Here is a 24,583-nt window from a genome sequence, read left to right on the forward strand (position 1 = left end):
ATGAAAGTACATAACCTGTAAATAGTTGAAATCAGTTGATAATCTGGGAAAATACTTGTCTGTGAAGATCCCTAACCAGATTGTCCTTACTGCAGGAACCCGTGACTGGTATCCCTGTTGCCAAGGATGTTTTTCCAAGGGTGTGAGCGAGAACAAATGAGAGGCTTCTCACCATGCCTGCACCTTTTCGTGTGGAAAAGCATGAGAGTATGTGCCCCTCATTAAAAAATTCCATTCTCCTTCCCACAGACAGTCCATAATATTTATATTATATAAGAATTCTGGCTACTTTATGGATACATTATGTGAATAAAAATATTCATGTAAATAGATGTTTTAAGCTTAAAAATAAAATGGCATATATGTATATATATATAAAATATTCTGCCTGCACCTCCTGGCAATTTTTAAAAATTTTTTGTATCCTATTCTTTCTCCTATCAAATTATTCAAAATTAGATTGCTAAACTCTGTATATTTTCTCTGTATATTTATATTTTTTCTCATATCTGTTCATAATTTTGAACTACATTTAGTTTTCCAATTTATTTATAATTTACAGTATCATAAATAACATTGTTATTCTTGGTAGACAATTTTCTTGACAATTTCCGGTGTGCAAATTCTTCAGATAAATTGAAAGCATTAATTTGCAAATAGATCTTTTTAAGGCTGATAAGTCATATTTACAGGAAGGTTGTAGTCAGTAGTACTAACTGCCTGTACTATGTTTGATATTGAAAGCTTTAATTAACCAGAACACTGTAACAATTTCATAGAGAAAATGCTAATGTAGAAGATAAAAGCTATTTCATCATTTAAGTATGTCAATAAATATAAGCAATTTTGGGTAAGAAAATTAAATGTCTTTTATCATTTCAGTGGAAAACTCAGAGGTAGTTATCCAACATTTAAAAATTACTTCATAAGATCCTAATATTTGGAGTATTGCTTGAAGACTCCTCCAGGTAAAAGGAATTTAGATTTCATAGCTCAATAAATCCAGTTGAATAGTATTTTGACCTTGTCTTTTTTGCTTCTATAACAAACATCAAATATGAAAAACCAATCAAAAGAATTAAATTTTTACAAATGTTAATGTTGTGTGTGATTTCTGAATATCTGTAATGTAATGTTTTAGTTTATGCTGAATTTCATGTTTCTATTTCCTATTTCTTTGCAGAAAGATTAACTATGATAGTGCTTCTAACATCTTTTTTTAGGAGGGGGAAAATTATATTGCAGATCATAAAATAAAGAAAAACACTTAGTTATTTTCTCCAAGCACATTTGGAGTGGACACATGGATGGGACAAACTGCACTTCCATGACTGAGTTCATTCTCCTTGGATTATCAGATGCCACTGACATTACAGACATTCTTTCCCTGTTCTTCCTTATCATCTATGTAGTCACGGTCGTCACCAACCTGGGCATGGTTGCACTGATTCAGGTCAGCTCTCAACTTCACACTCCTATGTACTTCTTCCTCAGTCACTTGTCCTTTGTGGATTTCTGCTACTCTTCAGTCATTGTGCCCAAAATGCTGGCTAACATACTCAACAAGAACAAAGCCATCTCTTTCCTGGAATGCATGGTACAATTTTATCTGTTTTGCACTTGTGTAATCTCTGATGTCTTCCTGCTGGCTGTGATGGCCTATGACCGCTTTGTGGCCATCTGTAACCCTCTGCTGTACACAGTCATCATGTCTCAGAAGCTCTGTGTGGTGCTAATATCTGGCTGCTACCTCTGTGCTTCTGCATGTGCTTTGATTCACTTGTGTTTAGCCCTCCAGATACCAACCTACAAGTCAAATGTGATCAACCACTTCTTCTGTGATCTTCCCCCTCTCTTAAGTCTTGCTTGCTCTGATGTCACTATTAATAAGGTGCTGCTCTTCATTGTGGCAGTTTTCAATGATTCCCTTACCAATATGATCATTCTCACTTCTTACTTCTTTATTCTCATCACTGTCCTGAGGATGCGCTCTACAGAGGGAAGGCACAAGGCATTTTCCACTTGTGTCTCTCACTTCACAGTCATCATTGTCTTCCATGGAACAATCATTTTTATTTATTGTTCACCCAGTTCAGACAATGGTGGGGATGCTGACAAAGTAGCCACAGTGTTCTACACCATAGTGATTCCCATGCTGAATCCCCTCATCTATAGCCTGAGGAACAAGGATGTGAAAGATGCTCTTGGAAAAGTTTTAAGCTCTAAAATATATTCATAGGGAATATTTTATTGCCAGAACACAGAATTCCAAAGCAGAGACAGGTGGGGGTATTAATAGAGAAGCTGTAATGTTGCAATGGAAGTAGCACTACAGAGCTAGGTAGTTATTAGTAAATGCACTTGATTCATTTGTGTTTGCTCCTTTTCAGTTTAAAAGTACAGGATTAAACATATTTCTCAACTTGCAACTTGTTTCTTCATTTTCTTAAATTTGTAATGTTGTAAGTAGATATGAGTAATGGCACACCCATTTAGTTTAGTATAAAGCCATCACAAGTCTCAAGAAATTCAAAATTTACAAGTTATTTCAGTGTCCATGATGGAACTATGATTCCTTTCAAAATAGAATTTGTGTAATTGTTTAATGAAAAAAATCATGAAGAGGGTGTACATGAATAAGAATGAGAATTCTAGCTGTATATATGCTTTCATGGGTTTTTTTTTTTGCTGTTTCATATTCATTGTTTATTTCACTTGTACTTTTGGTTTCTATTCATTTAGTTTCTAGTAATGCTTGAACTATGTATGATATGGAATTTTATAAAGAAAATATACAGTTTCATTTTGTGTTTTAAGAATATTGGATTTTCAAATACTGAAAGCATGCGTTGAAAGCTTAGAGCAATCCCCAGAAGATACTTAGTTCACTCGGTCTTTAATAGTGTTAAAATCTCCAGTGGCATGCCTCAACGGGGACATTGGAAGCCAAAATGATTCATGCCAGATTTCTGTTCCAAATTCTAAAGAGAATAAGAAGAGAAGCTGATAGAAAGAGCCACATGTCTATGGTGATTGGATTCACAATGAAAGTTATTTAAAAATCAAAAAGAAATTTCCTCCTTCAATTGTTTTTATGTCCTCTCTGACTTCCTTCCCATCCTCTCTTCCTCCACTCCCTTCCTGTGACAGAACATACAGGGAAGTCAAAAAGTAAGGCATCTGGGAGGAATTTGGTGTGCAAGTCTTAGCAGGTGCTACTGCTACTCAAACCCAGAGAACAGCAGATTCTTAGGGAATTACATTTCTTCACACAAGAAAATGGTCTTAACCTCACACTAAGAGTGTGTTGTAAATCTCTCTTTATTTGAATAATGGCCAAAACTCTGTTTTCATATCATTGAAGTAATTGAATGTGACACTGATTTTGAGTAAAATTTGTAAAACTCATGTGATGAAAGGTGGTGTCCACTATTTCTGATCAAGATGTGGAAAGTTCCCTAATGCAAAATCTAATGCTTTTGCCACTATTTCTATAAAGTATTCAATCTTATAATTTCCTTGGTCATTAGTCAAAGCAACTAAGATTGGGCTCTAGTGGGCAATTTATTGCAGAAGGAATTTTAGATATCTGTATTAAGTTCTTAGCAATTGGTGATCTTGGTCATCAGATAGAATAAAGGGTGTGATTCAGAACTTGGGAAGGACATGAAGGAGAGGCATAAACAACAGAAAAATAAGGTTGCAGATTTGGCCTTCTCATTTACTTCTACATTTGATATGCTGCATTCAATAAAATGAATTAGTCACCAAGAAAACATTTTTTCTCTCATTTTAGGATAGATCACAATATTGGCTTATATGAGATATAGATTCTTTTATGATTCAACCAGAAAATTTGGGACCATTGAAGAAAAAAAAGGATAGGACCACATAATTTTCAGTAATACTTTCAATTAGTTTCTGTGAATTTGCTAGCCATACAATTTATTTATATTTCTACAAGGTATTAGTGTTTTTTCTTAATGATTTACAGGACATTCCTAATTTGAATATTATTAACATTGTGATAATATTTGGCAAAATACCATAATTTGGTAATGTTTTACAGTTTTATATATTAGTCATGCTTTTAACTATGCTGCATACATCCTATATATTTATATTCAAGTTTTTGGAAACTTACAGTGAAAATATATTCTCTTCATTTATGTTTCACCTCAAATTTGTATGACTTTTACTTAAATTGAAGTTTTTATATTTTTATCCGGCTTGAGTATTTATGCTGAATGAATGCTTACAAAGAAATTTTCAACCTACTATGAAAATGTGAAATGTGTTTAATTGTCAAAATTATGTTGGAATTGTACTACCTAGCTATAAAAATAAAATAAAAATTTTAAAAATATGGTAATGTATTGATACAAGGCAAAAACCACATAGGCCAGTAAACCAAGGAACAGACGACCTAAATATAAGCCCGTAAGGATTACAAACATCTGACTCTTGAGAACAGAGCCAAAAACATACATTGGAGAAAACATAATCTCCTCAGCAAATGTTGTTGGGAAAATTGAATTCAGTTTCCAGTAACACACACACACACACACACACACACACACACACACACACGAGAGAGAGAAAAAGAGAGAGAGAGAGAGAGATTGAAGGAGAGAGAGAGAGAGAGAGAGAGAGAGAGAGAGAGAGAGAGAGAGATAGGGTCTTCTGCTAACTTTTTCAAGGCTGGTCTCAAACTCTGATCTTACTACTTCCACCTCCTGAGTAGCAGGAATTAGAAAGTGTGAGCCAATATCCTGGCTTGTTTTTGAGATATATCTTGCTAACTTTTTTTCTCTGGACTGGCCTAGATCCACCATCTTCTTGTTGACCTTGAGAATTTACTGAATTAAATAATGGTTGGGGAAGGATAGTTCTACCTTACTGAGACCTCACTGTCTGTGGTAAATATTATAATTGGGTTGGTGGTAGGAATCATTTCAAATGCATTTGGGATATAGGACGGGTTGATTCACAGTTGCGTGTTATTTTAACTTGGAATTGAGGCTAGGGCACTTTTTTAGAGAAACAAAAAGCAAGACAGAAGTTTTACTCAGGAGTGAAGTTTTATTAACTTCTTCCTCTATGGTGGAGTAAAGTTTAATTCACAAACATGGACAATACTCAGCAGATATTGATGTATGATTACATCAATGATTCAAGAAGTTGTTTTGAGCTAGTGTTTTATTATATATATATATATATATATATATATATATATATATATATATATATGGCATTATACACACACACACAGTGTGTATTAGAAGACACTCCAAGGAAGGCACATTTGAATAAGTTGTTGCTATAATTTTAAATTGTTACAGAAGAGGGTCCTAGTTTGGAGGATAAAAGTGATTTATAAAACATTAAGAAATACTAGGTTCTCTTCAATTGTTGACAAGACAAAAATGGTATGTTATTCTTAAGTGTTACCAAAAATGGTATGTTATTCTTAAGTGTTTTTTATGATGAACTTATTAGTGAAAATATTCACAAGAAAGCTTTACCAAGGACATTTCACAGTTCTTTTCTCTGGCACCCTTTTGCAATGATCATGTGTATTAGCTGTATATTTTGAGTCTTAATATGGTTAAGTGCCACAAATGCTGCTTATGAAGTGTGTGCCAAAAACAAAACTAATAGGATGTAAAAGGCAAATAAAGTTTACACACCCTAATTCCTCAAGTAGTTTCATGTTTCTTAGGAAATCCCAGAGTGAAAAGCTTTAGGGTTTGTGGCTGTTACTGTGGTCTTTATGTCTTATTTTTGTTATGGAGCTTTCCCTGGGATTTCTACAAAGCTATAACACTTCAAGTGAAATGCTATAACATTAATAAATTTCCAGTCTTGAGAAATGTGATTGTTAGTGACAAAGTTACTGCCTATTGATCTTTCATTGGCATTTTTGTATGATGATTCTAATGCTAAAATACAAATACTGAGATAAAACTCAAGCCTCTCAAGTGCTTCTTTGTCTCTCAGGAGGCCTCCTTTCTCCAGGATATACTCTGTTTAAGGAGGGTCAAATATTAACTTCATAAACACTGCTGTCCTTACATGATTATGGTCCAACTCCCACTCCCCATTACACCAGAGCATGACTGTACATCAGTTCCTAAAATTTGTAAAATATAAATTGCCTGTTAAACAGATTGGGGTTTTAATAGATACAGGTGTTTTTATAAACAGGGGTTGAAAGTTTGAAAGTAAACTTCAGAGAGAATTCCAAGATGGCGGCTAGAGGGAGGAAGCAGAAAGCGACCCTCCTATAGTGAAATCTTGGGGAGACGCTGGAGACACACTTTGCAGGCATAATCACCGAGAAAAGGCATAACTTTGACCCCTCCACACCTCCAGCCGGTGCAGAGAATCTCCACTTCACATTAAACGGAGAAACGACGAGGGCCCCCGGGGCCGCCAGTGGCCGGCGCCCATAAGGCGTGGGAAGATGCGGACCAGGTGAGCTTCGCGGTACCGCAGTAGCCCCACAGACAAGCCTGGGCCAGAGCAGCATAGCCCCCTGGACAGACTGACCTCCACCCGGGAAAAAAAGAGAAACTGAGTACTAAGCAATAAGAACAGTTAAGACACGCTGGAAAGAGGGTGGGGCGCCCTGAGCGCTGAAGATTGGGGGAAGGGAAGCCTTCCAGGGACTGTAAATAAACGAGCCGGGTGGGCCGGAGAGGCTCTGGCGGGAGCGGGGCGCGCCCAGCAACCAGAAGCGGGGAAGCTTGTGAGAGGAGGGAAGACCCACTTCCCACGTGAACTGTAAATAAACACGCAAGCCTGACAACGCGGGGCAGTGTCACCTTTCCCAGTGCTTGGAAAGGGGAAAGCCTGTAGCAGAGGCCCCCCTCCCCCGCACAGGACAACTCTGAGCAAACAAAGCCTGTGGGACCAGGTGAGTGCTAGCTCACCCCAGAGATCTGCATAAATCGCCAGCTACAGGCTGAGAGCAGCAGGCAGGCAAGTCACAGTTGCAGATACCACTCTCAGAACTGCCTCCAGACACTTTTTTTTCTTTTTCTCCCTACCTTTGATGAGAGAACAACCGAATTACACCTGCAAGCCGAAAAACTTACTGAAACTGTATTGCATTTGAACTGGGGACACTTGGTGGGACTTTTTCTTTCTTTTTTTTTTTTTTATCTTCTGTGTGTGTGTGAGTGTAGTTTTGTTCTACTTTATGCATCCCCTTTGATGAGACAACTACAGAACAACATCTGAGGCACCAACTCCAGGAATGGAGATTGAGACGGACATCCAAATTATTAAGACTGAAATTGCATTGCATATAAACTTGGAAGTTTTTTGGTTTTTTTTTTTTTTTTTCTATTTTCCATTTTATTTTAATTCATTTTTATAAATAGATATTACTTTCATATACTTATTTTTTATTTTTTTTATCTTTGATTTTCAATCCTCTCTCTGTCACTCTATTGTCTGTTCAGCTTACTGTCGATTAGTACACTAACACTCCCTGTTTATGCCTTTGAAACTCTCTTGTCTGATACCTTGTTCTGCTTTCTCCCTCTTGTCTGTATATTTGTTTTCCCCTTTTCTTTAACTTCTTGCTTTCCATCTCAGCTCACTCTTCCATTCTCAATATTACCATTGTTATTATTACAAGCTAGAAAATACTTAATTGCACACAGTACAGGGACAGTAACAACACCAAGGACAATGACAGGAAGACAGAAAAAACAAGGAAACCAGTTTCCCCACAGCAAAAAATTAGTACAGGAACCAGAGGGGAATGAAGAGAACAGAAACTCAGAGCCAGACTCCAACAAAATGAAGATAAACTATGCCAAAGGACCCAATGAAGCCTACAAGAATAATTTAAAAGAAGACATACTACAAGTACTCAATGAGAATTTTATAGAGATGATACTGGATAGGGTCAACCAAAATGTACAGGAGACACTCAAGAAATTCCAAGACAATAAAAATAGAGAATTTGAAAAAGCAAAAGAAGAAATAAAGGAAACCATAGAAGCACTGTATAAACACCAAAGTGAAAGAGAGAACACAATGAATAAATGGATAAATGAACTCAGGACAAAAATAGACAACAATAAAGAAGAAAACAGCCAGGATATGGAAAACCTCAGAAAAAAGAACGAAACAGAACTGCAAAACAAAACGGAAGGCCAATCCAGCAGAATAGAACAAACAGAAGACAGAATCTCAGAACTTGAAGATGAAATGGTAATTAAAGGAAAAACTGAAGAACTATTAATTAAACAACTCAAGACCTGTGAAAAGAAAATGCAAGAACTCACTGACTCCATCAAAAGACCAAACTTGAGAATCATGGACATCGAAGAAGGAGAAAAGGTGCAAGCAAAGGGAATACGTAATATATTCAACAAAATAATAACGGAAAATTTCCCAAATCTAGAGAAAGATATTCCCATACAAATGCAAGAGGCCTCCAGGACACCAAACAGACCGGATCAAAATAGAACTACTCCACGACATATCATCATTAAAACAACAAGTTCAGAAACTAAGGAAAGAATATTGAAGGCTGCAAGAGAGAAAAAACAAGTAACATACAAAGGTAAACCCATCAAAATCACAGCAGACTTCTCAACAGAAACATTAAAAGCAAGAAGAGCGTGGGGTGAGATCTTCCGGGCACTGAATGAAAATAACTTCAACCCCAGGATACTCTACCCAGCAAAGCTATCATTCAAAATAGATGGAGCAATAAAAGTCTTCCATGATAAGCAGAAACTAAAACAATATGTGACCACAAAGCCACCATTACAAAAGATTCTGCAAGGGATCCTGCACACAGAAAGTGACACCCAACTTAACCATGAAAAGGCAGGCAGCACCAAACCACAGGATAAGAAAAAGCAAGACAGTAGAGAGTAACATCAAGTTAGGTACACACAACAAACCTTCAAACAACTAAGATAACTAAATGGCAGGAATCACCACATACCTATCAGTACTAACACTTAATGGACTTAATTCACCCATCAAAAGACACCGTTTGACAAAATGGATTAAAAAAGAAGATCCAACAATTTGTTGCTTACAGGAGACTCATCTCACCGACAGAAATAAGCATATGCTTAGGATGAAAGGCTGGAAGAAGATTTACCAAGCCAATGGCCCCCGAAAACAAGCAGGAGTAGCAAAACTTATCTCTGACAAAGTAGACTTCAAACCTACATTGATCAAACGAGATAAAGAAGGACATTCCATACTAATAAAAGGGGAAATAGACCAAAAGGAAATAATAATCATCAATCTGTATGCACCCAATGTCAATGCACCCAATTTCATCAAACATACCCTGAAAGACCTAAAAGCATATATAAACGCCAACACAGTGGTTGTGGGAGACTTTAACACTCCATTATCATCAATAGATAGGTCATCCAAACAAAAACTCAATAAAGAAATCCAAGATCTAAAATATGCAATAGATCAAGTGGACCTAGTAGATGTCTACAGAACATTTCATCCAACCTCTACACAATATACATTCTTCTCAGCAGCCCATGGAACCTTCTCCAAAATAGATCATATCCTAGGGCACAAAGCAAGCCTCAGCAAATATAAGAAAATAGAAATAATACCATGCATACTATCTGACCACAATGCAGTAAAAGTAGAACTCAACAACAAAAGTAAAGACAAAAAACATGCAAACAGCTGGAAACTAAATAACTCATTACTTAATGAAGAATGGATCATCGATGCAATAAAAGAGGAAATTAAAAAGTTCCTAGAAGTCAATGAAAATGAAAACACAACCTACCGGAACCTATGGGACACTGCTAAGGCAGTCTTGAGAGGAAAGTTTACAGCCATGAGTGCATATATTAAAAAGATTGAAAGATCCCAAATCAATGACCTAATGATACATCTCAAACTCCTAGAAAAACAAGAACAAGCAAATCCCAAAACAAATAGAAGGAGAGAAATAATAAAAATAAGAGCTGAAATCAACGAAATAGAAACCATACAAAGAATTAATGAAACAAAAAGTTGGTTCTTTGAAAAAATAAACAAGATCGATAGACCCTTGGCAAACCTGACTAAAATGAGGAGAGAAAAAACCCAAATTAGTAGAATCAGGAATGGAAAAGGGGAGATAACAACAAACACCATGGAAGTCCAGGAAATCATCAGAGACTACTTTGAGAACCTATATTCAAATAAATTTGAAAATCTAAAAGAAATAGACAGATTTCTAGATACATATGATCATCCAAAACTGAACCAAGAGGAAATTAATCACCTGAGTAGACCTATAACACAAAATGAAATTGAAGCAGCAATCAAGAGTCTCCCCAAAAAGAAAAGTCCAGGACCTGATGGATTCTCTGCTGAATTCTATCAGACCTTTAAAGAAGAACTGATACCAACCCTCCTTAAACTGTTCCATGAAATAGAAAGGGAAGGAAAACTGCCAAACACATTTTATGAAGCCAGTATTACACTTATCCCAAAACCAGGCAAAGACACCTCCAAAAAGGAGAACTATAGGCCAATCTCCTTAATGAACACTGATGCAAAAATCCTCAACAAAATAATGGCAAATCGAATTCAGCAACACATCAAAAAGATTATTCACCACGACCAGGTAGGCTTCATCCCAGGGATGCAGGGGTGGTTCAACATACGAAAATCAATAAATGTAATAAACCACATTAACAGAAGCAAAGACAAAAACCACTTGATCATCTCAATAGATGCAGAAAAAGCCTTTGATAAGATCCAACATCATTTCATGACAAAAGCTCTAAGAAAACTAGGAATAGAAGGAAAGTTCCTCAACATTATAAAAGCTATATATGACAAACCTACAGCCAGCATTATACTTAACGGAGAAAAATTAAAACCATTCCCTCTAAAATCAGGAACCAGACAAGGATGCCCACTATCTCCACTCCTATTCAACATAGTACTGGAATTCCTAGCCAGAGCAATTAGGCAAGAAGAAGGAATAAAAGGAATACAAATAGGTAAAGAAACTGTCAAAATATCCCTATTTGCAGATGACATGATCCTATACCTTAAAGACCCAAAAAACTCTACTCAGAAGCTTCTAGACATCATCAATAGCTATAGCAAAGTAGCAGGATATAAAATCAACATAGAAAAATCATTAGCATTTCTATACACTAACAATGAGCAAACGGAAAAAGAATGTATGAAAACAATTCCATTTACAATAGCCTCAAAAAAAATCAAATACCTAGGTGTAAACCTAACAAAAGATGTGAAAGACCTCTACAAGGAAAACTATACACTTCTGAAGAAAGAGATTGAGGAAGACTATAGAAAGTGGAGAGATCTCCCATGCTCATGGATTGGTAGAATCAGCATAGTAAAAATGTCTATACTCCCAAAAGTAATCTACATGTTTTATGCAATTCCCATCAAAATTCCAATGACATTCATCAAAGAGATTGAAAAATCTACTGTTAAATTTATATGGAAACACAAGAGGCCACGAATAGCCAAGGCAATACTCAGTCAAAAGAACAATGCAGGAGGTATCACGATACCTGACTTCAAACTATATTACAAAGCAATAACAATAAAAACAGCACGGTACTGGCACAAAAACAGACATGAAGACCAGTGGAACAGAATAGAGGATCCAGATATGAAGCCACACAACTATGAGCAACTTATCTTTGACAAAGGAGCTAAAAATATACGATAGAGAAATAGCAGCCTCTTCAACAAAAACTGCTGGGAAAACTGGTTAGTAGTCTGCAAAAAACTGAAACTAGATCCATGTATATCACCCTATTCCAAGATTAACTCAAAATGGATCAAGGATCTTAATATCAGACCCCAAACTCTTAAGTTGATACAAGAAAGAATAGGAAATACTCTGGAGTTAGTAGGTATAGGTAAGAACTTTCTCAATGAAACCCCAGCAGCACAGCAACTAAGAGATAGCATAGATAAATGGGACCTCATAAAACTAAAAAGCTTCTGTTCATCAAAAGAAATGGTCTCTAAACTGAAGAGAACACCCACAGAGTGGGAGAAAGTATTTGCCAACTATACATCAGACAAAGGACTGATAACCAGAATATACAGGGAACTTAAAAAACTAAATTCTCCCAAAACTAATGAACCAATAAAGAAATGGGCATGTGAACTAAACAGAACTTTCTCAAAAGAAGAAATTCAAATGGCCAGAAAACACATGAAAAAATGCTCACCATCTCTAGCAATAAAGGAAATGCAAATTAAAACCACACTAAGATTCCACCTCACCCCTGTTAGAATAGCCATCATCAGCAACACCACCAACAACAGGTGTTGGCGAGGATGCAGGGAAAAAGGAACCCTCTTACACTGTTGGTGGGAATGTAGACTAGTACAACCACTCTGGAAAAAAATTTGGAGGCTACTTAAAAAGCTGGACATCGATCTACCATTTGATCCAGCAATACCACTCTTAGGGATATACCCAAAAGACTGTTACTCCAGAGGCACCTGCACATCCATGTTTATTGCGGCACTATTCACAATAGCCAAGTTATGGAAACAGCCAAGATGCCCCAGCACTGACGAATGGATTAAGAAAATGTGGTATCTATACACAATGGAATTTTATGCAGCCATGAAGAAGAACGAAATGTTATCATTCGCTGGTAAATGGATGGAATTGGAGAACATCATTCTGAGTGACGTTAGCCTGGCTCAAAAGACCAAAAATCGTATGTTCTCCCTCATATGTGGACATTAGATCAAGGGCAAACACAACAAGGGGATTGGACTATGAGCACATGATAAAAGCGAGAGCACACAAGGGAGGGGTGAGGATAGGTAAGACACCTAAAAAACTAGCTAGCATTTGTTGCCCTTAATGCAGAGAAACTAAAGCAGATACCTTAAAGCAACTGAGGCCAATAGGAAAAGGGGACCAGGAACTAGAGAAAAGGTTAGATCAAAAAGAATTAACCTAGAAGGTAACACCCACGCACAGGAAATCAATGTGAGTCAATGCCCTGTATAGCTATCTTTATCTCAACCGGCAAAACCCCTTGTTCCTTCCTATTATTGCTTATACTCTCTCTACAACAAAATTAGAAATAAGGGCAAAATAGTTTCTGCTGGGTATTGAGGGGGGGAGCGGGAGGGGGTGGAGTGGGTGGTAAGGGAGGGGGTGGGGGCAGGGGGGAGAAATAAACCAAGCCTTGTATGCACATATGAATAATAAAAGAAAAATGAAAAAAAAAAAAAAGAAAGTAAACTTCAAGACACAGAAACAAAAAAGTGAGGAAAGCACACACACAAAAAAAACCCTTTTGTCTGTTTATTTTGAGATGTGGTCTCACTTACGTCCTGATTGCTCTCTAACTCATTATCCACTTGTCTTAGCCCTTGAATTCAGGAATTAGTGGTGTACACCACCATGCACAGCTCAAAAATGAAAATCCTAGTAGCAAAGTGACAGACATATTAATCATAGAAGACTGTCAACTTATAAAAATCTTCCTTAAGTATATTGTTATCTGACTAGCAGCCATCAGCAAAACAGAAGTTCAAAGCATGTACTGCTACCAAAGAAAACCAGGCTCTTCTGACTTCTCCATGGCAGAAAAGGAGTGCCCACAGATTCCTAACGGCTCCTTGGTATAGGCAACGTAGCACATTTTCAGTAATACAAAGGAAATTAATTTTATGAAATATTAAATGAAAGTTTTATCGTTTCTTATTTGTTTAAGCTTAGCTTTGTATGCTTTATGTGCAGGAAACATAGTAGACACATTAAAAGTGGTAATGGAATCCTATAATCTCATTGTAAGTAGCATTTGCTTCTTGAAATATTTTAATATTTTAAGTATACAAATCTTTTTAAAGTATATTAAACTAATGTCCAACTTTCTAAAAAGTAAACAGCAAGTGAATTTTCAGAAATGAAAATAGTCCTGTACCCAAAGCCTAGACAAAAACCAAAACATAACCACCATTTCATATATGTTATCAGTAGAAGTCAGAATTAGCATTCCATGGAAAATGATTTGGTAGATTGTCTCATATTTGGAAATACACATAAATACTTGAAAATATACAAAATTCCATCCCTTATTTATGCCAAATAGAAATGAATGCATAATATATACAAAGCTTGTAAAAATGATCAAAGTAACATTGCTTGTCATTGATAAATAACATCAAGTGTTATGTTTCTTTGTGATGATGGCAGATAGGACTGAAAAGGAAATAACTATCATCACATACAATAGTATGGAAGAATTTCACATTAGAAAATAAATAAAAGTATCCAGACATAAATGAATACAAACTGAATGACTTCACTTAAAAAGAAACATATCAAATACCCTATCATATTACATGACAATTTTTATTGGGGCCGACCATATAATCCATGAAAGGGTATCCAAGAAAAGCTTTGGGTTATACTTCCATTCTGAAATGTTTCACATCAGAGCATTTTATAACTGTAGCTGGAAAACATAAGGCATTCAATGTCTTAGCTGCCTCAGTTGTAATGAAAATTAAGAATTTCAGTGGACATTATATTGTCCTTCCAATTCATGGCCAAGTGTACATTTTTTCTAAAACTTTCTTTCAGTGATTTCGCATCATAAAATTAAGCAGAGCCAGAAGATATAGGTGAACATTCAAAAAAAAAAAAGAAAACATCCAGATGAATGTTCTATACTTCCTGTGTAAATAGATCAGACCCTATTAGAGATTCACTGTCTTAGAATGCACAATCATTTTATCTATCTTCTTCATAAACAAAATACATATTCAGAGTATAAGTTATAACTACATTTAATCACAATTTGATATCTCATTAGCACTTAACATTGCATTACATGAGTTTGAATTATTCATTTGTTTTTCCTTTTCCTGTCTGTCACAATGCCAGTGATGGAAGGACAGGTATAACACATGCTGCATTGAGTAAAGAAAGTTCACAGTCTCATATTGGAGGTAATAGTTTAATAAGATTTTTGGAGAGCATAATTTATGAATCAAAAACATGGACATTTAACCAGGCCTGACAGAGGGAAGGTGAGTAAAACTTAGGTACTGGGTTGAGAATTTAAGCAGAAGATGACTTCATAGGGGTGCTTCACTTTGCAAGCTTGTTTCATTTTATTTTTACACAAAAATGTAAAAATTTATGGTGTACAGTGTAATGTTAAGAGCCATATATATATATTGCAGTGATCAAATCAGAACAATGAGCATATTTATACCTCAAATATTTATCATTCAGATGACAGGCAGCTAAAATGTTCAAAGTACGTTATATGCATGTATGAAATAAACTTTATGAAACAAACTAAAAACTTCAAAAATAGCTAGGCAGCAGTGGCTCATGCCTATAGTCCTAGGTACTTTGGAGGCTGAGATGAAGAGGATCACAGTTTGAGGTCAGCCTTTGCAAGTATTTCTTGAGACCCCCATCTCCAAAATAACTGGAGCAAAATGGACTGAAGTTGAGGCTCAAAGTGGTAGAGCACTGGCTTTATAAGTGCTTGCTTTGCAAGAATGAAGGGCTTTCAAAAAATTGTTCAGAAAATTGTAAAAGTAGGTAAGTGAGGGGGTGAATATCACTATGAAGCCTTTTTGTACAGGTAGATTTAACGTATGCAAACAAATTTTTCTTCTGCTTACTTTGAAGTATTGTTTACTATAGATGCCTTATCTTACAGTAGAAAGCCTGATTTTATTTTTTCCTATGGTATACAAACAACTCAATACAAATAAAACACAAATGATGTGAATAAACCTGTATAAAACATTTAAATGTACACATTTTGAAAAATACAAGAAAAATGTACACCATCACTAATCACTAGGGAACTGCAAGTAAAGCCACTTTGTGCTTTCTTCTTTTTACATTGGACTTGTTTTCTACTAAAAGATCTTTTATGTGCTCCTCATAATCTCTCTATGTCAGCTTCTGCATGTAAAATCCTTTGTTCTCTCCACCATCACTCAGATGGGCATATATCTATCATTTAGCTCTAAAGCTAAATGTCCCCATTTCAAAGAATACTTTCTTTATTGCTGTCTAGGTAAGATTACTGCTTTCTTTGACTTCATGGTATTTGTACTTTATTTGAGTTATTAGTATGTTTGGTTAGTGATTCTAATTTCTGTTATTCTATAGGATTAATTACCATAGATATGATTTCAAGATTAAATACAAAGTTCAGAGCAGTGTAAATGTAACATACTAACCACTCAATAACTCTTACTTTAATAAAATTAATTCACATAGACAAAAACACCAACACTGAAACTGCAATGTTATAAAATGTTTCAGTACATTATTCACTTTGAATACATCATGAAGTGCAGCATATTTAAGAAACCCCAAATGACCTTTGTGGTATTTTTGTAAAATACATATTATATTAACTTAAAGTAGTAATGACAACAACATATTAAAACACACAATGTGAAGAAAGATATATATGGGAATAATATAAATATGTATGAATTTGTGTTACATACCTTGCCCTAAAATTTTATTTCTCAGCTTTTTGATGGCTGCTTTCACATCTTTGTTCCGTAAACTATAAATAAGAGGGTTCAACATGGTAATCACAAGAGTGTAGAACAGTGAGCTCATTTTGTCTTGATCTAGGGAATAAGCAGAACTTGGCCGGAAATACATGAAGAGCATAGTTCCCTGGAAAATTGCAACTGCAGTTAAGTGAGAGGGTGCAGGTGGAGAAAGCTTTGAGCTTCCCCTCAGCAGAATGAATCTTTAAGACTGATGAGATGATATAACAATAAGAAACAAGAAGTCCTGAAATGGTGCTCAGTTCAATAAAACCAAAAACGGTGAATATCACTAGCTCATTGACCTGTGTATCAGAGCAAGATAATAATAGGAGAGGGGGGACATCACAGAAGAAATGGTTAATCTCATGAGACCCACAGAAACATAAGCGGAATGTCAATGTTGTATGTGTCAAAGCATCTGCTATTGCCACTAGGTAAACCCCAGCCAGCAATTGGGAGCAAACCTTGCTGGACATGTCTACTGCATAGAGGAGAGGGTTGCTGATGGCCTTGTACCGTCAAAGGCCATCACTGCCAGCAGCATGCACTTGGCATCCATAAAGATGCAGAATATGAAGAACTGCAGGGTACAGCCAACAAAGGGAATTGATTTATTTGTGGCAAGAAGGTCCACCAGCATCTTGGGCCCAACTGAAGTGGAATAGCAAAAGTCAGCCAAAGAAAGGTGGCTGAGAAAAATGTACATAGGAGTGTGAAGTTGGGAATCCATTCTGATTAAAATGGTCATTCCAATATTTGCAATGAGAATAACGAGATAAGCAAGTAGAAACACAGTGAAGAGAACCACTCTCATCCAAGGATTATTGGTAATTCCCAAGAGAAGGAATTCAGTTGGTGATGAGCAATTTCTGGTGTTCATTCTTCTCTGCTCTTTTTAAAAACTATTAGAAAATGTTCAATAGGGTAACAGTTTAGAGATTATTTTTCTCCACATCCAATGAATATTAATATGAGGCAGAACATGATTTGCATCTCTAAATTGTTTTCTTTGCTCACATAAAATAGCCCAGAGAAAAACCGATTTCAAAGATGGCATTGTCATTTAAAAATAAAAATGGCTAACATAAGTTGATCACCTCTTACTGTAATTTACATATATTTCCTGAGATATGTGACTTTTCATTTGCTCTCAGATAATACATTAGAATAAACTGAAAACTGGCACTAGATCCAAACTGACATTAAAGAAAAACCAAGGTTAGGGAGAAAAGCCAGAAAAAGTAAGACTAGGATATCACTTATTTCATTATTCAAAATATATTTTGTTTTTAACACTGAGAATAATATTGCACGCAATTTGGTAAATGAAAATTATTTTGGTACTATCTTTAGCATCTTTTGACTTTTTGAAAAGTCAGATATTATTTATGCATTTATTCTATCACTCTGAACACTGGTTTTCAGACATTTTATAATTCCTTGTATAATTCACCTGATTCCAAAGGACAAATTCTTTGAAAAACCAAATAGATGTCATAAAGAGAAGGAGAAACCACAAACTAAAACAAATACACTTAATTACCTTGAATTTTTCATTAAAATGAAAATCGAAAGACAAACAAGAAATGGTTTCAGCGATATAAGTTTCTGTTTCTTGTGTTTATGTTTACATTTATATGCACATCTCAGGGAGTATCTGTATGTTTGTCATGTTATTTGCATATAAAATTTGGAATGTGGATGGCAGTCTGATTCTTATAGTATGCAGTTCATATTGACTTGAGTTTACACATAATGGTGCTTGTATTGTGTTCACTATTGTTGTTTAAATAAAAGTACGAGAACCTTTAACTTTACATGCACCGTGTCACTTGCAGAATGATTTTGAAAGGACGTTTTAATTATGAATCCTGACTAAAGTATGAATATAATAAAATCTTCACAATAAAGAAAAAGGAAGTCAGTCAAAAAATCACCCATGTTTAACAAGGAAATTTAATTTGGTCATTGGATTGAAGACTACATTTAAATGAGTAAGTAGATAATATTTACAAATTCCTTAATACATCATTCCTCATTTTTTAATGAAAGTAAAATTGTATTTTCCCTCTATTACGTAAGCATAGCCATACAGTACCTACCCAAGGTAAGAAAGTCTTCTCTTATCCCTTGTACCTGAAAAATATATAGTTTATGCTTCATTTCCACCTATAGACTGTAGGGACTTAAACCTGAACCTCTGCCTTCACCCTCTTATAATAGTCAATAATGATTAATTGGATCCCTGGTTCATAATTTTCCCTTGAGAATAGTGTAATAATTTAGCAATGACTGAAATTTCAAGTTTTTTCCTTTGTGACACTAACTATCTGGCATCAGTGATACTCCTCTCAGGTCCAAAAAAAGGCTAGAGATGAAATGGAATTTTTTGTACAAAGATTCTGTAATTCTTATTTCTCAAATTTATGGCAATACTGTGATGGATTTACATGGCAGTAGAACTCAGAGACACAAAATATGACCCTTGGAAAAATCATTGCAAATGGCCTATATTAAGTTCCTCTTTCATATAAAAGAAAATCCTTTATTACATATACTCAAGCATGACATTTCTAATTCATTCTTGTATTTAGATATTACAGTAGCAAGATTGAAGGACAGAGTTAGGATGCAGAGAATTAACTGCACTACTAGCATTGTCAAAACTCATCAGTATGATGATATTTAGACAACAATACTTATCATCAGTAACTGGTTGATAAGAAAGAAGATGCAATTTAGAGATACTGATGAGGAAGAAAAGATCAAGGTTGCTGTAGTCACTGTAGGATAAAGTAAAGTGTTCAGTGTTGTATTCCAGAAGTCTGTAACCCCAACTTAGAACAGCCAATATGGACCATCTGCCCAAGCTTCTATTTCAGTCAACTATTCCAAATAATGGAGTTTTACTTCATAAATTCAGAGAAATGAAGGTTACAATAAGATTAGAGTATGGTATTTTTCATCAGCCTTTCACATTTTCCTTCTCTTTAGTTCACATCCACTACATGTAACAATAGGGCCAATATGAATTGCATATAAGTTATTCACACATATTAATTATACAAGTTTTATTATGAGATGACCATATATACATATAATGTGCTTTGATCAGATTTATTACCTCTATTACTCTGAATTACTTCATCCCCCACTTTATACAGTTTGTAACTGATTCATTATTCTATATTCATATGTGAATTATAATGTGTGTCAATCACATTCTTCCCTCCTATCACCTTATCCTTTGGTCTTATTACCTTTGTTGCCCACAACCAAACAGGTACATCTTGACAATCATCTATTTTGGGGAGGTCTAAATTCTACATATTAGAGAAAACCTGTCACATTTCTTTCTGAGTCTGGTTTATTTCTCTTAACATGATGATTTCTGGTTCCATATATTTTCCTACGAAAAATAATTTTATGATTTTTATAGCTGAATAATAATACTCCATGTGTATATATACCAAATTTTAAAATCAGTTCAGTGGCTGAATGATACCTAGTCTGATTCCAAAACTTGGCTACTGTGAATTGTGCATCTATAAACATTTGTGTGCAGGTCTGTCTATTGTGTGTTGACTTATAATCCTTATGATATGTGCCCCCCATGAAGAAATAATCCAATTAATTAATGGGCAAATGATTTAAACAAATATCTCTTTTAATGATAAAGTAAAGCAAATATATGAGAGAAGGATGTGTTATATTAGAAAACTATAGACTGGATATCTTATAAACAACAAAAAAATCATTTCTCAACATTCTAGAGATTGGATGTCCCAAATCACAGCATTGAGAGATTCAGTGTCTAGTGAGAGTCTACTTCTGTGTCCGTAGACTGCCTGATTTTCACTGGCTTTACATGGTACCATAAAAATGGAAGACTAAAGGCAAATTAAGAAAATATTATAGAGGTAGAAGCTAATAAAGCACTTTATCTGAAGTTAGTATCTCTCATGGGTATTTTGCACCCTCATGCCTTCTCCTAAATTGTCATATTTACCACACCCTACCTTGAAAGCTAAGGTGCTGCTTGGCCTTTACATGTATTCTGAAGTGTCATAAAACTATTTCTCACTAAAATCAAGAAACCTAAGGTATCTAGTGACTTTTAACTTCTCTAATTGTAATGCGTATTTAAAAGTGTCTGTGTATTATAGCCATTTTCATGTTTTATCAAGAAGCTGAGACATGGCTTAAGACATCTGAAATTTCAAGTAGAAAAAGACAAAAGAAGATGAATATGAAAGACGTAGATGCATCATTGTTAATTTTAATACAGTTAATGTCCATTTATTTTGACTAATTGCCTTAGTATTAACAATTATTTTGTCTACTCTCTTAAAAAGGTACATTATGTATTTATGAGTGTTTGCCTGTCACATGCCATACCCTCAGTTTCTTATCAACACTTAAAAAGCACTCAAAAATGGTATGCTGTCAGGCATTATATTTTTTTCTCTTCTTTGTTTCCAAACATAATAATGGTTTGAATTAGAGGAATCAAATGCTTGAGTAAAATATGTTTCTATTCTTCTAGTGGAGATAATGATGTAAGAATTATGACAACATTAAATAATGGTTTAAGTTGGTGATTGTGAACAAGATGAATATTTTCTAGGGATGTAAACTAGAAAAGAAGGTAGGAAAATTTCCTGGAAGAAATGATGGAGGAGTTGATGGATGATAATTTCATCACACAGCGGTATTTCTCATGGTCTTCATATTTGCTTTTTGTATCCTAGCCCGGTTTTGCTTTCCATGTAACAAGGACCTGTCTACCTCAACACTTCTCCATTTCTCAAACCATCAGGTTAGTGTCTGTTCCTCTCTCTAACATTCACCTTTTTAGTTGTAAGACTTCATATCTTCATCCACTGAAGCCTTTCCCCTCCACACTGAAGTTGGAAGTTTTGCCTTGGATTATATCCTACAGTCTTTATATTTTAATACTGTTTTGGGGGTCACTGTGAATTATTCGCATGTTCTTTTGTAGCCTTTTATCTTATTTAGAGTATAAAATTCACTGGGAAATGAATTACTGAATTGGTTATGAAATGTAAGATATAAAAATGAAAAAAAGTCTTCTAGAAAAATATTTACTAAATCTTAACATAATAGAAGTTAAATGAAAAAATAAACAAATGAAACTTAGGGACAATTGGAAGGACCAGGAAAATTTCCACAATAAAGAAATACTACATATTATTTAAAGACAAAAACTCATGACATGTTTAAGGTTTTGCAACACTTCTTTATTATTAAACTCTAGTATAATGATATCTTATTAAATGAACCCATGGGACAGCAATTTCTTTCTTAAATGTCATGCAATATAATTTCAAAAAACAACCACTATTAATATATGTACATGTTACATTAGACAATTATTTTGAATATAGTCTATATTTAATTTTTTCAAGATCCTTTTTCACATCCTTGTTCCTTAAGCTATAAATTAGAGGGTTTGGCATGGGAATCACAAGACTGTAGAACAGTGAGCTCATTTTGTCTTGATCTAGGGAATAAGAAGAACTTGGCTAGAAATACATGAAAAATATAGCTCCCTGGAAAATTGCAAATGCAGTTAAGTGAGATGTGCAGGTGGTGAAAGCTTTGAGCCTCCCCTCAGCAGAATGAATCTTTAAGATTGATGAGATGATATAACAGTAAGAAACAAGAAGTCCTGAAATGGTGCTCAGTTCAATAAAACCAAAGATGGTGAATATCGCTAGCTCATTGACCTGTGTATCTGAGCAAGATAGTAAGAGGAGAGGAGGGACATCACAGAGGAAATGATTAAGGTCATTGGACCAACAGAAACATAAGCAGAATGTCAATGTTGTATGTGTCAAAGCATCTGCCATTGCCACCAGGTAAAGTCCAGCCAACAGTTGAGTGTGTACATGCTGGACATGTCTACCACATAGAGCAAGGGTTGCTGATGGCTTTGTATCGGTCGAAGGCCATCACTGCCAGCATCATGCACTCGGCATCCGTAAAGATGCAAAAGATGAAGAACTGCAGGGCACAGCCAACAAAGGGAACTGATTTATTCGTGGCAAAGGAGGTCCGTTAATGTCTTGGGCCCAAATGTAGAGGAATATGGAGGTCAGTGAAAGAAAGGTGTATGAGAAAAATGTACACAGGACTGTGAAATTTGGAATCTATTTGGATTAAAGTGATCATTCCAATATTTGCAATGAGAATAATGGGATATAAGTAGAAACACAGTGAACAGAACCACTCTCATCCAAGGATTATTGGTAATTCCTAAAAGAAGGAATTCAGTTGGTGTTGAACAATTTCCAATATCCATTCTTCTTTGCTCTTTTTTTTGTAATCTGTTAGAAAACTATTAATAGGATGATAGATTAGGGATGATGGTTCTCCACATCCAACAAGTATTATTATGAAGCAGAAGATGATTTTTGTCTATAAATTGTTGTCTTTTCCCATATAAAATAGCCTAGGAATGTATCAGTGTCAAAGGGGCATTATCATTAAAACATAAAAAATGCCATATGTACACATTTATCATCTCTGATTGTAATTTGCATATAATTCCTGAAATATGTGTCATTTCATGGACAATAACATCCATTCTCAAATAATACATTAGAATAAATTAAAAGCTGCTATCCAATCCAAGCTGATATTAAAGAGCTAGAAAATGTTAAGATTAAACACTTCATATGCTTGATGTATAGGACTACAAATAGTTCATTGTTCCAGAAATACAAATTATTTTTTATACCTGAGAATGATATAGAGTATAATTTGGTACACGAATATTATTATGATAATGTCTTTAGTGTCCAGGGTTTCTTAAAAAGTCAAATATATATTGTTGAGCTATTCTACCACTGTCAACACTGATTTTTCATAGTTTTCATAATTCCTTTGTATAATTCACCTGATTCCAAAAGACAAATTTCTAGAAAACAAACAGATGTTATAAGGGAAATCACAGCCTATCACAAATACGCTTCATTTGAATTTTACATTAAAATGGAAATGGAAAGACAGGAAATGGTTTCTACTGTATATAAGATTCTGTTTCCTTTATTTATGTTTACATTTATGTGCACATGTCAGGAAGTGTGTGTTTTTATGTTATTTATATATAAAATTTGGAATGCAGATGGCAGTCTGACTCGTGACTTCTAAACTAAAGTACAGTATGTGTTTCAAATGGACTTGAGTTTGTACATGCTGGTATTTGTGTAGTGTGCATTATGGTTATTTACAGTAAAACTAGAAAAATTAAAAATTTTTAAATTGTAAATTTATTCTGCTTGCAGAGTGATTTTAAAAGCGTGTTTACACATGAATCCTTATTAATATATGAATACACAAAAATTATACAATATTTACCAAAATCACAAATGAGGTCAGTCAAATGTATCTATCAAGATAAAATCATTTAGTCATTAGATTGCAGAATATGCTAAACTGAGAAAGTGTATAATGCTTATAAATTCCTCAATACTTTATTCCTCATTTTTCCAATGAAAGTAAAATCTTATTTTATCTATATGATGATTCAGAAACCTAACTTATGTGGGCAATTTTTTCTGCCCTTATCCCAATACCTGAACGATATGTAGATCATGTTTTGTTTTCACCTAGTGACTTTCAGGTCTTAAATTTCCTAAACCCTCGTCTTCACTGTTTTGTGTTATGTAACATGATGAATTAAAGTCCTACCTCAGACTTTTCCCTTGAGAATACTGCAATAATTTCACAACAGCTGCAATTTAAATTTTTTACCTTTGTGAGAATACCTTCCTCGCATCATTGCTACTGTTTTCAGGTCAAAAAGACTACTTATGGAGTACAATTTTTTGTACAAATACAAAGTAACTCATATTTCTCAAACTTATCCCAATATTGAAATTGTTTTAAATGGTAATATATTCATAACTCATAGAAATACAATATGACCCCAGGAAAAAGCATTGTAAATAACTTATATTAATTCATTCTTTAAGTAAAAGAAGATTAA

At 34.8% G+C, this 24,583-nt stretch overlaps 1 protein-coding gene and 2 pseudogenes across 2 annotated transcripts; 1 reads left to right on the forward strand and 2 right to left on the reverse strand.

The window, feature by feature from the left end:
* Positions 1 to 1,303: 1,303 nt before the first annotated feature.
* On the forward strand, positions 1,304 to 7,914 carry LOC141421585 (olfactory receptor 5L1-like). 2 transcript variants are annotated; one of them, XM_074068050.1, is made up of 2 exons: positions 1,304 to 2,228; positions 7,322 to 7,914. In XM_074068050.1, the coding sequence occupies exons 1-2, from the start codon at positions 1,304 to 1,306 to the stop codon at positions 7,369 to 7,371; spliced, it is 975 nt and encodes a 324-aa protein (XP_073924151.1). In that variant the 3' UTR covers positions 7,372 to 7,914. The 2 variants fall into 2 exon arrangements, with proteins under 2 accessions (XP_073924151.1, XP_073924156.1); XM_074068055.1 differs by lacking the exon at positions 7,322 to 7,914 and having other exon boundaries at positions 1,304 to 2,239.
* An 8,593-nt stretch (positions 7,915 to 16,507) lies between these two features.
* Positions 16,508 to 17,449, reverse strand: LOC141413884 (olfactory receptor 5W2-like; annotated as a pseudogene).
* A 4,513-nt stretch (positions 17,450 to 21,962) lies between these two features.
* Positions 21,963 to 22,894, reverse strand: LOC141413891 (olfactory receptor 5W2-like; annotated as a pseudogene).
* Positions 22,895 to 24,583: the final 1,689 nt, after the last annotated feature.

This window comes from Castor canadensis, chromosome 1 (assembly GCF_047511655.1).
Source record: "Castor canadensis chromosome 1, mCasCan1.hap1v2, whole genome shotgun sequence".
In the NCBI taxonomy this organism is placed as follows: Eukaryota; Metazoa; Chordata; class Mammalia; order Rodentia; family Castoridae; genus Castor; species Castor canadensis.